Raw genomic sequence first — 16854 nt, forward strand, 5'->3', positions numbered from 1 at the left:
CTGGACTGGATGATCTATAGGATCCCTTCCAGCTCTGCAGTTTTAAGACTGCATTATGTTATGTTCATTCTTAGTCTGTAACATGAATATTTAGTGATAACCATGTGCTGTTGAGTCAATTCTAACTTATGGTGACCCTTTTCAGGGTTTTCCAGGTAGGGAAACAGTCAGAAGTGGTTTACCATTCCTTTCTTCTGGGGGTACCCCAAGACTGTGCAGCTAGCCCAAGGCCACAAAGGCTGGCTCTACTCATAGGAGGCATAGAGGGGAACTGAACTCCCAACCTCTTGCTCCACAGCCAGATACTTATCCACTGAGCTATCCAGCCAGTATCATGGAGGTGACCAACTTGACCAAACCCTGCGTCAGAAGTATGCTTTCATACCTTTTTATTTCCAACAGAAATGGAATTTTCTGCCAGATTACTTGGTTGCAATCTCCGATGACATTTTTAAGAGGGCTAGATAAATTTAGGAAGGAAGACCCAGAGTTTCAGACTTCTAATTAGCCGCATACATTGTCTTCTGACAAGTGTGAATCATAGCATGGGTGTCTGTGCAATTCTGAAGTGACCATGGGGTAGAGCAAAGAGCCATAGAAGCATCCAAGGGTTGGAGTAGCAATTTGACACATCTCTCATGCTAGATTCAGTATTCGTGTGTCATGATTACATGTAGGGGGAAAAAAGAAGGGAAGGAAAAAAACTGGAGGGACTTGAAAATGAGTACACTCTTTACCTTAAAAATGAATCTTCTTTGCCTTTCCTTCTGCAAAGTCATTGACTAAAAACTTGGGGGGGCCCCAGTGTTGTTGGACTAAAACTCCCAGAAGCCTTCCCCACTAGCTGTCCTGGCAAGGATTTCTGGGAATAATAGTCCATGAACATCTGGAAACCCAAGGTTGGGATAGCATGGGATTAATCAATAAATTCTTGTAGCTACAGCACCACTAATTTAGGATACAAGGAGCAGGAAGGGAACAGGAAAGAGAAAGGAAGGAATGGGTAGAAGAGCTAGCTTCCCACAAACTGAAGAAGGGATGAAAGATGAGTAACCTCACCGCCCTTCTAAGGTCCCTTCTTGGTAACTGGCTTAGGAAGCCACTTGGGGCTTTCTCCTGAAAAAGATGGGGAAGGTAAATATAAAAATAAAACAGAATGCCCAGCTGTGCAACCGCTTTTGCTAACACTTAATCTTAGGCATCCTTCAGTCTCGAGAGACTATGGTAATGTGCTCTGTACGGAGGACTTGGAACAGTGTCTAGTGTGGCTGAGGAGGCCAATTTGAGAGTGACAATCTCTTCCACACTGAAGACAAATCCAATCTGTCCCCTGTCCAGCTCCCTGATTTTGCTGCTTTTGTCACTTCCTCCTTTCCGTGGCCTGCTGGACAAGGGTCTCTTCAAATTGGGAGAGGCCGTGATGCACCGCCTACCTCAGGCTGAACGCTCAGATGTCAGAGTATCCCATCTCTTGAGGCCCATTCCTAAGCCTTCAGATCCCGCTTGCAGATATCCTTGTATCGCCGCTGTGGTCTCACTAATTCTCCATACAGCAGATCCCTTGGAATCCAACCATCAACCATTCTCACGACATGCCCAAACCAATGCAGACGTTGCTGTTTCACTAATGTATCTATGCTAAAAATAACACTTAATCTATGACCTAACATTGCCCCTTCTGCAGGATTGAAGTCTCCACAGAGAACTGGAAAGGGACACAGGATGTCTGGCACCTTGACCAAGAATGGGCTGGAGATCACTAAAAGGGCAGTGGCACATCCGTGTACCCTATATGTATTCAGGCACAGAATGGGTTGGTGAGGCTTCTGTGTATCACTACAGTGGGGTCTCTACTTAAGAACGTCTCTATTTAAGAACAATCCAACTTAAGAACAGCTCCATTTGCTAAATTTTGCTTCTACTTGAGAACAGAAATCCAAGATAAGAACAGGAAAAAAACCCTTTCCTGCTCTTTTTTTAAGGTCATCTTAGGTTAAAAAAAAATTCTCCCCCTAGTGGTAGAGTACGTATTAACCAGCTTTGCATTAGTTCCTATGGGAACTAATGCTTCAATGTACGAACGCACCTCTACATAGCAAAAAAACAGCCAGAACGGATTAATTGGTTTTCAGTCCATTCCTATGGGAAATTTTGCTTCAACTTAAGAACGTTTCAACTTAAGAACACCATTCCAAAACGGATTAAGTTCTTAAGTAGAGGTTCCACTGTAGTTTCTATGGATGGAAAAGAGCAGGTACGGATTAAATGGTTTTCAATCCATTCCTATGGAAAATGCAGATTCAACATAAGAACTTTTCAACTTGAGAACCACCTTCCAATACGGATTAAGTTCTTAAGTAGCGACCCCACTGTACTTTTAACAACAGAAGCCTATTTGGCATTCAAGCTGAACAGAGCAGGCGAAGTATGTGCACCATGCAGGCGAGTATCACCCTCTCATGTCCCCACACATTCTGGCCCACTGCCCTCTTGCTTGACTCTGCCACAGTGAATAGCAAGTTCTGAATGAAAATTGCCTTGAACACAAGTAGACCACTCCATGGTGACTAGACCTCTGTTATCAGGGTCCCATGAGGATCTGAACTGGTTCAAGCAAACATGAGCAGACCTTGCATCAGAATTGCTACTCAACACAGCAAAGTCTGAACCAGGAAAGTTCAGCCTCTCAGTTGAATTCAGTCCAGAAATGGGAAAAGTTACTTTTTTGGACTACAGCTTGGAAAATCCTCCAGCCAGCAAGGCCGCTGTCCATGTTAGCTAGGGCATTTTGGTTACTGTAGTCCAAAAGCTGCATCGCCAGGGAGATGCTGGGATTTATATTCCAAAAAAAGTAACATTTGTTACCTCTGGTTCACTCTAACCCTTGGGAATACAGAGTTAATTCAACTAAACAATGGTTTAATGTTGTACCTAGCAACATTTATACCAGACCTTCCTGCAAACAGTTTGAAGATAATATTTCCTCTCTAGTCAGTTCAAGATGGCAGGTATGGCTCTCCTCTTTTGCACTGATTCCTCACAACACCTCCATGAAGTAGGACCACCTGAGAGTGACAGCCATGCCAAAAGGTGGACTGTGGTACTACCAGAATGGCAACTGACAATTTAAAAACTCTCCTCTCACTGGGCCCGTTTTATGTCAAAACAGTATTTTAAAAAAATGGAAACAACTATAGCAAATGCTGTATGAGTCTGCAGCCCAACCAGGACTTTGGAGGGTTAACAAAAATGGTCTCCAGAGTTTCCATAGTCATTGCCCCTGATCATAGTGGATGGTATTTTTCAGAGTATTGAAAGACACATCCCTGCTCTCAGGGGGTTACAGGCTGGTTGACAACCTTGGGTCTCCAGATGTTCTTGGACTAAAACTCGGAGAAGTCTTCCCCACTAGCTGTGCTGGCCAAGATTTTTAGGAATGGTAGTCCAAAAACATTGGGTTGGGAACCACTGCTCTATACTTTGACTGAAGGGAGGCAGAAGAAGAAGAAAACAACTTAACAGGGATAAACAGGGGAACTATTTCTGTCTCCGCCTCACAGAGAAATCTGAAGATTTCAGTCATCTCAATGACAGAAACGAATCTGTGAGGTGAGTCAGTATTGTCTGGGGCCAAACTTTATAGGTTATATTATATTTTGCTTAAGCAAAATTTGCAGGAAGGCATATTGTGTGTCCCATTCATCCCACTTTACAACCGTCATTGTTATGGGAAAGATTTTGTAAAATGAGTGCTGTGCCACCTACGTGCTTCCGCTCTTGGAATCTTTCCCATCCTTTAATCTCTCTAAAGTTCTTTTATTAAAAAAAAAAAACAACCCAAAGGATGGGATTCCTCCCACACTTTAAGGCCCAGTCCAAAAGAGTATCCTTTTTCTCTTTCTCTTTTTACATTCCATTCAATTGGTTTAACTGATTACACATAATGTTTCTAGGGCAAGGATTTCAGGAGCTCAGCTCTACCTCAAAACACCACCCTCTGGTCTCAGAAAGATTTCAATGCAATCCATAATAGTTCTCTGTCAATATTCAGTGGTAAGAGAGTGGCACTTTTCACCTGTTCTGCAGCACTCCCATGTGATGTCAGAAAAGTTACTTTTTGCGAGTATGGTTCATATAACTTCCCCACTAGCATGGTTGGTGCCCATCTTGACAGGCAAGTTCTGGGAGTTATAGTTTTAAAAACTACAATGTCCCATTCTTGACCCTCTCTTCCATGGTCTCTGTTTAGGCAATGATCCTTGGCAGAGCTCAGAAAACATACATTTTTGGACTGTTCTTCAGATTTTCCTGCACCTTTCCAAGTAAGTTCTACAGGATTTACTTTCTTTTAAGGTAAGATAAAATAAGGCTGCGCAAAAGTTCAACTGAAATAAAACAAGTTCGCATCCCAATGAACAGATTTATGAACAGGTCATTAACACAGAATATAGATATGCACCGGCAAATGTCAATGGTAAAACTGCTCCTTTAATATCTCACTTAACTCAGAAACCTTCCTAGGGTTCAGAATCACTTTGAAAACAAAGAAGAAGAAGAAGATGGAAGAAGAAAGAAGAAGATACTGCATTCCCATGTAAACAGACCTTAGCAACATTCTTTCTGTGGACTAAAACTCCTATTGTAGACCAAAAAAGGAACATTGCCAAGCATTACGCTTATCTGGGTTTAAGCCCAATGCAACTCAGTGGGACTTCTTTCTCAATAGACCTACCTGAAGACTGCATTATCTCCTACACATGGAGCTCCTTAAAGACTTATATGGCACATTTATGAGTAACAGACTAATCAGCTTCCCCTCTGGAATTTGTCACCATGATGCAAACACACAGCATGCTTCCTTCAAGGAGAGATGGAAATTTACTCATTTAGCTAGTTGTTGTTTAGTCCTTAAGTCGTGTGCGATTCTTCATGACCAGAGCAAGCCAGGCCCTTCTGTCTTCCAATGCCTTCTGGAGTTTGGTCAAATTCATGTTGGTAGCTTCGGTGACACTGTCCAGCCATCCCATCCTCTGTCGTCCCCTTCTCCTCTTGCCTTTATACTTTCCCAACATCAGGGTCTTTTCCAAGGAGTCTTCTCTTCTCATGATATCGCCAAAGTATTGGAGCCTCAGCTTCAGGATCTGTCTTTCCAGTGAGCACTCAGGGTTGATTTCCTTCAAAACGGATAGGTTTGCTCTCCTTGCAGTCCAGGGAACTCTCAAGAGTCTCCTCCAGCACAACTCAAAAGCATCATTTCATTGGCAGTCAGCCTTCTTTATGGTCCAGCTCTCACTTCCATACATTGCTACAAGAAAAACCATAGCTTTTACTATGCGGACCTTTGTTGACAACGTGATGTCTCTTTTTAAGATGCTGTCGAGGTTTGTCATTGCTTTTCTCCCAAGAAGCAGGCGTCTTTTAATTTCACCATCTGCAGTGATCATGGAGCCCAAGAAGGTAAAATCTGTCACTGCCTCCATATCTTTGCCTTCTATATGCCAGGAAGTGATGGGACCAGTGGCCATGATCTTAGTTTTTTGATGTTGAGCTTCAGACTATTTTTTTTTTGCGCTCTTCTCTTTCACCCTCATTAAGAGGTTTCTTAATTCCTCCTCAATTTCTTCCATCAGAGTGGTATCATCTACCTATCTGAGGTTGTTGATATTTGTTCCAGCAATCTTAATTCCAGTTTGGGATGCATCCAGTCCAGCTTTTCGCATGATGTATTCTGCATATAAGTTAAATAAGCAGGGAGACAATATACAGCCTTTTTGTACACCTTTCCCAATTTTGAACCAATCACTTGTTCCATATAAAGTTCTAACTGTTGCTTCCTGTCCAAAATATAGATTTCTCAGGAGATAGATAAGGTGCTCAGGTAACTCCCATTTCTTTAAGAACCCTGCCATAGTTTGTTGTGGTCCACACAGTCAAAGGTTTTTGCATAGTCAATGAAGCAGAAGTAGATGTTTTTCTGGAACTCCTTGGCTTTCTCTATAATCCAGCGCATGTTAGCAATTTGGTCTCTAGTTCCTCTGCCCCCTCGGAATCCAGCTTGTACTTCTGGGAGTTCTTGGTCCACATACTCCTGAAGTCTACCTTGTAGGATTTTGAGCATAACCTTGCTAGCGTGTGAAATGAATGCAATTGTACAGTAGTTGGAGCATTCTTTGGCACTGCTCTTCTTTGGGACTGGGATGTAGACTGATCTTTTCCAATCATCTGGCCACTGTTGAGTTTTCCAAACTTGCTGGCATATGGAGTGTAGCACCTTAAAAGTGTCATCTTTTAAGATTTTAAATAGTTCAATTGGAATGCCATCACCTCCACTGGCGTTGTTAGACAAGCTTTCTAAGGCCCACTTCTCCAGGATGTCTGGCTCAAGGTCAGCAACCACATTACCTGGGTTGTCTGGGATATCCAAACCATTCTGGTATAATTTCTCTATGTATTCTTGCCACCTCTTCTTGATGTCTTCTGCTTCTGTTAGGTCCCTTCCATTCTTGTCCTTTATCATGTCCATCTTTGCACAAAATGTTCCTTTCATATCTCCAATTTTCTTGAACAGATCTCTGGTGTTTCCCTTTCAATTATTTTCCTCTATATGTTTGCACTGTTCATTTAAGAAGGCAGGAGGGCTATTCTTTGGAAGTCTGCATTCAATTTTCTGTAACTTTCCCTAGCTCCCTTGCATTTTGTTTCCCTTCTCTTCTCTGTTATTTGTAAGGCACCGTTGGATAGCTACTGTACTTTACTTTCTTGCATTTCCTTTTCTTTGGTATAGTTTTTGTTGCTGCCTCCTGTACAATGTTATGAGCCCCCATCCATAGTTCTTCAGGCACTCTGTCCACCAAATCGAGTTTCTTAAAGCTATTCTTCACTTCCACTGTATATTCATAAAGGATTTGGTCTAGATTATACCTGACTAGCCCAGTGGTTTTTCCTACTTTCTTCAGTTTAAGCTTGAATTTTGCTATAAGAAGCTGATGATCAAAGCCACAATCAGCTCCAGGTCTTGTTTTTGCTGACTGTATAGAGCTTCTCCATCTTTGGCTGCAGAGAATATAATCAATCTGATTACGGTATTGCCATCTGGTGATTTCCATGTGTAGAGTCACCTCTTGTGTTGTTGGAAAAGAGTGTTTGTGATGACTAGCTTGTTCTCTTGACAAAACTCTCTTAGCCTTTGCCCTGCTTCAGTTTGAACTCCAAGGCCAAACTTTCCTGTTGTCCCTTTGATCTCTTGACTTCTTACTTTAGCATTCAAGTCCCCTATAATGAGAAGAACATCTATGGTGTCAGTTCTGGAAGGTGTTGTAAATCTTCATAGATAGAATTGGTCAGTTTCAGCCTCTTCAGCATTGATGGTTGGTGCATAAACGTGGATTACTGTGATGTTGAAAGGTCTGCCTTGGATTCGTACTGAAATCATTCTATCATTTTTTTAAATCCCAGTACAGCTTTTCCCACTCTTTTGTTGACTATGAGGGTTACTCCATTTCTTCTACAGGATCCTTGCTCACAATAGTAGATATTATAATCATCTGAATTGAATTTCTCATTCATTTTAGTTCATTGACACCCAGGATGTCAATGATTATTCTTGCTATCTCTTGTTTGACCACATCCAGCTTGCCAAGGTTCACACATCTTACATTTCCAGGTACCTATGCAGTATTTTTCTTTGCAGCATCAGACTTTCCTTTCACTTCCAGGCGCGTCCACAGCTGAGTGTCCTTTCGCCTTGGCCCAACCACTTCATTAGCTCTGGAGCTACTTGTACTTGTCCTCTGCTCTTCCTCAGTAGTATGTTGGATGCCTTCCGACCTGAGGGGCTCATCTTCCAGCATCATATCTTTTAGCCTTTTGTTTTTGTTCACTGAGTTTTCTTGGCAAAGATACTGGAGTGGCTTGCCAGTTCCTGCTCCAGGTGGATCACATTTAGTCAGAACTCTCCAGTATGACCTGTCGTCTTGGGTGTCCCTGCACAGCATAGCCCATAGCTTCTCTGAATTACTCAAGTCCCTTTAACACGACAGGGCAGCAATCTGTGAAGGGGAATCTAGCTAGACTGGCTTGCAAAGTTGTAAGAGAGCAGAGAATCAAGCTCTTTTATGTTCTGGAAATGCCCATACCGTGGAGCTGTCCAACCTGCAAGTTCTGAAACCACATATTTTCCTTCATTCCACTAGCTTGCAGTTAAGAAGATCTCCCCACAGAGGCAGAGCTCTGTTGTCAGTTTCAGTCAAGACTGAAGCATTGCTAGGCTGCAGAGAATTCATCTGCTTTGTTCCACTATTCATAAAATGACCAGAAGTTTAAACTGAAACCCAGCAACTCCCCAATCAGAACCTATCTTCACTTGCACATGCTTTGAGAAGATAAATCTGTTGATTAACCCAAGTTGATTGGGACATCTCAGTAAAACAGCTCTACAAAGAAACTTTACTAGGTTTAGAATCCATCCAAGGAATGACCCAACCCAACACAACTGTGTTAAAACCCACTGTTTTTAATCAGAGACTTCAGCACATGCTTTGGTCTCTCCTTCTTGAAGCCAGCAGGACACCAAAGCAACTTGCATAAGTTACACTCTTCGTCTGCTTTTCCCCATCTCTGGATTAGCATTCATCAATTGCAGAGAAGGCAAGATAGCAAGGAAGACAAGCAAAGAGGGGGGACTTTTGCCATGCTACAATTCAATTTCAGTGTTATGTCCCATCAAAACTGATGGGGTGTGCATCTTGATAAATGGTTATAACTTTACTTTGGGGAGCTGTAAAACAGTGGGAAGGTAACGTCATTATCAGGAAAATAAGCTTAGAACTGCAGAGGTGCAAGGGACTTTATGGATCATTTAGTCCACCCCCTGTGAAGGAGGCACAGTGGGGAATTGAACTCCCAACCTCTGCCTTCACAACCAGAGACCTAAACCACCCCCCTCTCTCTGTGTGTGTGTGTGTGTGTGTGTGTGTGAGAGAGAGAGAGAGAGAGAGAGAGAAAGAGAAAGAGAGAGAGAGAGAGAGAGAGAGAGAGAGAGAGAGAGAATGAGAGAGAGCTACATCTAGACGGGGCATATTCTTTTGGACTAGATCACAAAGCCCTCTTCATATACATACACCATGCCCTACGGTGGTTAATCATGCACATACATGAACTGAGGTGAAGGTCTGTTAGCGTAACAAGGGTCTGTTACAGGACCCAAGTTCATTCCAAGCTGATGATATCTTGCACTCTGTGTGGCACGAGAAATCTATGCACACTTGCAGAAGTCACCGTCAGTCGGTTTTAGAGCTGAGTACATAGGCTGCTACCCTGATCTGAGCAGGAGTATTTGGAAGTTTTGGTCTGACGGAACAAGAAGCCTCCTTTCAATACTCATAATGGTTACTTTTCTGGACTACAACCTTTGGGCTTGTAAATTCTGGAAAATGTAGTTCAAAAAGCATTGATCAACTCTGCAGTCCCACCCTCGCCACATAGTATACAGGACTGAACAACAAGCAAAACAATATCAATAGGGTTTCCATGCTTCAATCCCCATTTACACTTTCTAAAAACCATCTAGCCTGATGAAAAGTTTTGGAGAATTCAGAAGCTTGCACATTTTGTGAATTTATAGTAGCTCTTAATAAAGCTGTTTTCCACTTGTAGAGTTTGTTTTAGGAAAGAACTGGCAGTCTGTCTCTCAGTTAGGAAAGAAGAAAAGACCTTGAGGAGGATTTTTGAGACAGAATCCAGTTTTACAAAGGAGCAGAGGACTGTTGGGTGGCTAAAATATCTCCAGATCATGTACAGAGTATACCCATCTGAGTACTGACTAGTAGCTGAGTTACCTAAAATTACTCTTTAGAGCCCCCTAAGGCTGCATCCAACAAACACTGTCTTCAGATGTCTTTCAAAGGGAGGAGATAAATGTATATAGCTTCTGTTTCTAGGAACAGGATATCCCTGGTCAGAAGTTGTGAGAAAGTATAATGGGAAGGGCAGGCTGCAGCCTTATCAGATCTATGGGGCATCTGACTGTCTGCTCTTGGAAGATAAGTTACTGGACCTTATACATCTTTGCTCTGATTTTCCAGTATTTTTAGGGTTGGGGGAGTCTTCTGGAGCCAAGCATATATCTCTGAGACAGGCTTGGATCAGGGATGCTCCAAAAGGTAACCCAGGGAGGCGCTGTCATCTTTACCACCCCATAAGAAGCCTGAGATGGTTTGAAGTTGAAATCCAAGTATATTTGGGTTGGTTCTCGATTCAGTCCTATGTGGATTGGACCCACGGAAATCAATGAAAGTTAAGTCCATCAAGGCTAACACCATCTCCCTTGATCTTATGGGTTTGCCTATGATGATATCAATCATCAGATGGGGTTTTTCCCTAGAGTCTTCCCACTTAGCACATTTAGGTCTTTTGACCTCCCAGTTCCATCTCTTCACGACCTAACTGGGAATCAATCCCTGGTCCCAGAGCATAAGATCCCTCATAGATTTCTCTTGTTTCTCAGTTCCATCGTTGAAAAATCTCATTCCCCAAACCGGGAGGGACAGGGTGCCCCCCAAAAGAGACCACACAGAGCCTTTTGGGTGGGTGGGGATGGAGAGGGGGTAGAAACCACCCTTTCCTTCCCCGGCGCGCGTTAGGGTCGAGGCAAAGGAACGCACCCGCGCACCTCTCCCGCTCCTCCACGCGCTTTACCTGCATTCCTGAGCTTCCGGTTCTTGAAGACCGAGATGATGACCAACAGGTTCCCCACGAGGTCCACCACGGTCGTGAAGATCAGCACGCCGGACAGCGCCGTCACCACCCAGCCCGGGCGCGGCGGGTTCGCTCCGGCCGCTGCCGCCTCCCCTCCTGCTGCCCCCGCGGCGGCGGCCAAGGCTGCCTCCCCCTCTCCGGGCTCCCCTCGATGGGGGAAGCCGAAGCCCCCTCGCCCACCCAGCCCGCAGCAGTTCCTTAAGGAGCCATTCTCCAGCATCGCGGAGCCCCTGGGCGCTCCCGGCGCTGCTTTCCTCCTCTTTCCGCCCCTCGCCTTCTCCCGGCTCCCGGGGCTGGCATTGAAAGAAGCCCACCCGACCCCGACCCCGACCCGCCTGTTCCAGCCTCCCTCTCCCCTTCCTTTTCCCCGCCGCCTTCGCCCTTCTTGCGCCGCCGCGGCTAAACTGCCCGGCCCTGGGGGAACCGCGCGGCTTTTTAATAGGCGGCGGGCCCACTCGGCTTGCTCCGCCTCTTTGCCCAAAAAAGGGAAAAGAGGAGGAGCTTTCTCGCCCCTGTGGGCGGGGCCCTATTTTACCTTCTACTCCCCTCTTGTGTAGAAGAGGGAAAGAGGAGGAGGAGGAGGAGGTATGAGGATCAGCCCCCTCTTCTAGCCACGCCCCCTCGCCTACGCTCCCGAGTAGGCGTGGCCTTTCGGCTTTTGAAGGCGCTTTCTCCGCGTTCTTTCCATTCCGCCCGCGGGCCCCCGAAGGAGGAAGGAGGCGGGCGAGCGGGCGAGCGAGCGGGCGAGCAAGCGGGCAGGTGGGAAGGATCCCGCTTTTCCTTGCCCACCCGCCGAGGCGGAGTGACACGCGGATTACTCACGGACAAGAGGGCGCAGGAAAAAACAAGGCTGGCACGCTTTTTTGTAAGAGCAGGGAAGGAAGCGTGCGCGCAAGGCTGGAAAGCGATCGCTCGTTTGCGTGTTTTATGTTTGTTACACGAAGACCGGTTCAGACGTTCAAAAGGGTTACGCGAAAGGGACGTGGGGATCACTGTCCAAAGCAGATCCCGATGCTGAAACATTCCGAGCGGCCGAACCCGTAGGAAGAGGTTTAGAGAGCGCGCTGTGCCCTTACGATCTTCCAGAAAGAGGAAAGGCGGAAGATCAAGGGTAAAATATATATCTGGTCCGGCCAGCACCTCCCGTGTAAAAAAAAGACTCACGAACTTGGAAGGCACGGCAGGCCCATCTCTCCAGCGATGTCTGTTCCTGCCTCTGGATGTCAAGCTCCCATCCGGAGGGCACCAGACCAGAAAACGCTGATCTGCTGCTTCTGAAATTGGAGGTTCAGTTCAGTTGGTGGCTCACATATCCCTCCTGCGTTTTTCTAACTGCCTTATAAATCACTCACTCCAAGTTAAAAGTTCTGTAGTTCACATTAATGATTGAAGAGAGCACTGTTCCTATGTACCATCGAGTCAATTCCAACTCATGGTGATCCTGACAGGGTTTTAAAGGAATGGGACACGTTCAAAGGCTGGTTCACAACTGCCATGCTCCAGCGAATTTCCATAATTAAGCAGGGATTTGAATCCAGGCCTCTTTGGTCTTAGCTAAACATTTCAGAAGGATTCTCTTTATTAACAGTATTGACACAAAAATTCAAGATCTTAAATTGGGGAATGGCAGCCACTAGCTTAAAAGACAATTAGACCATTTTCTTTAGCCATTCTAAGCCTGTAGTCATTATACCCTTAGGATGGATAAGCCCAATTGAACTCAGTGGGTATTGTTTCTGAGTAGGTACATAGGTGAACAGTATAAAACAGTGTGAATGTGCTTCCTCATTTCCGATGAAATGCTTGTATGGTGCAATGTATTCTTCCAAGAGGTTCAAGCCAACTCATGGATCTTTCAGTAGGATGCAAATTCATTTTACTGTATTTCAGTGGGGCATTTGCCTGTTTACAGAGGAATGAGAGAGAATTAAAGATTTAAGCTATCCCTCATTAACAGAATGCATCCTTGTTAGTTCATTAGTCTGGCTAAGCACCATGTAGAATTTTCTCCCCACAGACAGAGAATTACACTTGCAAGAGGGGTGGGTACACAGACACAGACTAGGTGGAATCCTAAATGATGTCACTGGTGGAAGCATCTTGCTTTCAGATAGTTGTGAATTAACCCACTCATCCACCTCCGTTTTTCACATCACAAGCGTAAAAACAACGGTCTCATCAGTGACAGTTTACTCAGTTTCACAGCCATTTTCCAAGCTGATTACTGTGTCAACAGTTGGAGAAAAGATAATAATGTGGAAATTGAAATTCCTGTGTCCGTCTGCTTGTTTGTATAGACTTGTGTTAGTCTTTCATTACCCAAACAAAAAAAATGAAAGCCCAACCAAGAGAATTATGGCACCTTAAAAAACTAAAAATTGGTAGTCATCCATATGCCACAAGACCCTTCATTGTTTTTCAAAGAAGAAAGCTATTGGCATGCTTCCGGTACATATCTTTCAGCATGCTTTAGCATCAGCAGAACCCTAGAATGTTTAGCCTTCTCCATTGAGGAGAGAGGGAAGAGAGAAGATTCAAGAACTACCTTTGCTTGCTGAAATATGTGGCTATCTCTCCTGTGACCTCACAAGACATTTCCGATTGACCCTTATTCTTGGCCAAGCTTTTGCACAGGTGCTGAATAATAGTTCAGAATGTTTAAACTGTGGGTGTCCTACTCTATGCTGGGAAAGGTAGGAAAAGAGGAAGACCAAATATGAGATGGATGGACTGCCTAAAGGAAGCCACAACGTTTACAAGAGCTGAGCAGGGCAGTTGAGGACATGACGTTTTGGAGAATGCTCATTCATAGGGTTGTTGTGGGTTAGAGGTGACTAGATAGCACATAACAACAACAACAAATAAGAATAACAATAACAATAAGAAAATCCCAAGTGTGTTTACATGGGTATAGAAGCAAAGGGCAGCTTCTTTCTCCACACATCAGTCCCCATGTGCACATTATAAGAGAACAGTTTATCTTAGAAAAAAAGGCATGCAAGGAGCAGACATGATTAAATTATGCCTTGTCTGGAGAATATGGATAGAGAAAGCTTTGTGTCCCTCGGTCTTAATAACATAAGCCAGGGCTACAAACGGGAGCTGAATCATGGCCTCTGCATATCAGCATACCTCTCTACATTAGCTACTGTAAATGTCTCCCTTAAGCATATGGTTGGCTGCTATATGAGCAGATTTTGGGGCTAGAGAGGCTGTGGGTCTCATCCAGAACAGCTCTCCTGTTTTTATGAGAGTAAGTAAAAGGGCTGGCTCCATGACTGGTGATGTAGATGTGCTGACTCTGCTCTGAGTCTGATTCCAAACTTTACTTGAGCTGTCCGTTGTGCTGAACCTATTTGGGGGACACGATTCAGTACCCGGGATGACTTCCACCCAGCCTAAAATTCCTGGAGGGAATTCACAATCCCTATGAAGTTGGAGTCGCCCACATCCACTGGGGTGTGGCCCGCTTCAGTTAACTTGGGACAAATGACATAAATGGAATTGCATTCCATTCTAGCCATTGTCTGCCACCCACCCAGCTTTGTCCTTTGACAGAAAGAATGCCCAGGGATCTAAGGAGGGACAGCTGAGGAACTGCCACTTTTGCCACCCCCAGAATTTCTCAACAGAACTATACCTGAATTTGACTCTTCCCAAAGACTTAGCTGGTCCTTGGGAACCAACATTTTTAAATTAAAAAAAAAGAGAGAGAATCTTTACTATTTCTGCTTTGGCCTGTAGCATTTATCTCAAAATAAGTCATTTTTAGGCAATTACTTACGTCCAGGTCTCTCTGGCACCACTCATCTTAAGAAAACCATCATCAATTGTAAGGTAAAGGTTCCCCTTGACATTTTTAGTCCAGTCATGTTCGACTCTAGGGGGCGGTGCTCATCCCATTTTCAAGCCATAGAGCAAGCACCTGTCCAAAGACAGCTTCCATTGTCACGTGGCCAGTGTGATTAGGGAATGCCATTTTACCTTTCCACCGAGGTGGTCCCTATTTATCTACTCGCATTTGCATGCTTTCAAACTGCTAGGTTGGCGAGGAGCTGGGACAAAGCAATGGGAGCTCACTCCGTCGCGTGGATTTGATCTTACGACTGCTGGTCTTCTGACCCTGCAGCACAGAGGCTTCTGTGGTTTAGCTCACAGTGCCATAAAAGGCACAGGATGCCGACTCTATCAAGCATGCTGAAATTCTTTCACATATTGCATTCACTTGAGAGAACTTGGTTACATGGGTCTTTTTCACCATGCATTATTTTAAAGCAACAAAAACAAACAACCACTGAAAGCAAGAAGCGAATGTCTGACTGTGTCCTTATTTGCATATATGCATGTATTAGCATTCCAGAACCAACAGCCCAAGCCCTTTCATCATGTGTTCTCTTTCTCATCCACAACAGAAGCTCTGTGGTAGATGCCAGATTATGAGAGCTGTTTCTGGAGAGCACATTCAAATTTTGGTGGCCTCTTGCCTATCTGGCAAGGTAAGTACAAGGATGATTTAAAGCCACTTTCCCACAGTACAGCTCCTGTGGGGGAGGCAGCTAGAAACGGCACCTATGTGGAAGTCATTGTAACAGGCTGCTTCATTCATACTGGGCAATTCCTGTCCCTATCAGCAAACTCCCTTCATGAATGCTTTGTGAAGGAAGAGTCAGCCCACGTGATCAGCTGAACGGTGGGAAACGACTTGAGAGTGAGAATCCTTTCGTTTACCTATACATAAGAAACACATGCTGTATATGGGGAACTTGCAACACTTCAGCTGTCTTGGACTACAACTCTTATCATCTAGGACCATTGTGGATAAGGGGAGTTGTAGTCCAGACACAGGATCACCAAGCCCCCTGGAATGAAAAATTCATCTGTAAGCTCCACAGCTTTGGGATGAATGCAGAGAGATGCCTATAATTTATACTGTGTAGTGGTTACAGTGAAGAACAATGCCTGACAGACTTGAGTTAAAATCCTCACTTGGTTGTGAAACTCAATGAGAATTTAAGGCCAGTCACACTTACCCGACTTGACCTACCTTGCAGGGTCATTGTGGAGATAGAAATGGATAAGATAAGGTAAGGTAAGATTTCTGGTGGTGCTCCACGTTCTGTTCCATCCTGATATCAGACCACTCACACATGCATTCTGGTTACAATTAAAAAAAACACATTGTGGTGAGATGAGTATATATAGCAAGCATCACAGGTCTCTCACGATTTTTCAAAACTTTGTCCTTTTATGCAGATGCTGCATACATGTTCAGTTAGACATCACCCATAGGCAGTTCAATCATATGGATCAATTCAAAGTCAGCAACAGGTATCCCTGGTGGTTGAGCAACCATGTCCATATGGTGTAATGATAAGACTGTCCTACTATCGTAGCACCGTTGAGGGTATCTTAACTTATGGCATTCTTGTATGGTTTGGGAGTAGCTCTGTAGCGGACAAAAAAAAATCTCTACAGAGAACCATTACAACTGCCCAGAATATCATCGGGCTTCAGCTATCAACCCTGGATGACATCTTCACATCCTGCTGTCTGAGGAAGTCACATATCCTGAGAGACTCTTCCCATCCTGCTTACAACTTTTTTAAACTGTTCCCATCTGGCAAAAGATATAGAACAATTAAGACTCAGACCACATGTTTTCTGAAGAGTTTTTATCCCAGAGCTATAATTGCACTTAACAATGAACGTAAAGACCACCAGTAGTGAATAGCTGGACAGTGTTACTTGGCCTGCAGTGTAGATGTTTGTATTCTTAGTGGGGGATTTTAGTGGGTGGGGAGTGTTTGGGGACTTTTTAATATGTGTGAATGTGGGTCTGATCTCTGGGTGTCTGTGTGAATTTCATTGTTTGGATATACTTTGTATATACTTACAATGACAATAAATTGATTTGCATTTGAAGACTTTCACATTACCGTCATGTAAGTCTGGGTTCAAATTCCTGGTCAACCATGGAAAGCCGATGGGTGGGTGTGCATGTGTGCATGTGCATGACAACAGCAAACTAGTCACCAACATCTCATGAACTTTAAAAACCCTTTGAGAGTCACAGTAGGTCAGAAGTGACTTGATAGCTCA

General features: G+C 44.3%; 1 protein-coding gene and 1 long non-coding RNA gene across 2 annotated transcripts in view; one reads left to right on the top strand and one right to left on the bottom strand.

Moving 5' to 3' along the window:
* MTNR1B (melatonin receptor 1B) overlaps window positions 1-11094 on the bottom strand; it is a 65545-nt gene extending 54451 nt beyond the window's left edge. Inside the window, exon 1 of the mRNA XM_072993572.2 lies at window positions 10696-11094. Coding sequence (XP_072849673.2) covers window positions 10696-10975 — 280 coding nt within the window. The 5' untranslated portion in view covers window positions 10976-11094. The remainder of the gene's footprint in view (window positions 1-10695) is intronic.
* The window catches only part of LOC144588086 (uncharacterized), a 142784-nt gene continuing 128381 nt past the window's right edge, over window positions 2452-16854 (top strand). Inside the window, exon 1 of the long non-coding RNA XR_013543429.1 lies at window positions 2452-4353. This is a non-coding gene — a long non-coding RNA (uncharacterized LOC144588086). The remainder of the gene's footprint in view (window positions 4354-16854) is intronic.

Source organism: Pogona vitticeps, chromosome 3 (assembly GCF_051106095.1).
Source record: "Pogona vitticeps strain Pit_001003342236 chromosome 3, PviZW2.1, whole genome shotgun sequence".
Classification (NCBI taxonomy): Eukaryota; Metazoa; Chordata; class Lepidosauria; order Squamata; family Agamidae; genus Pogona; species Pogona vitticeps.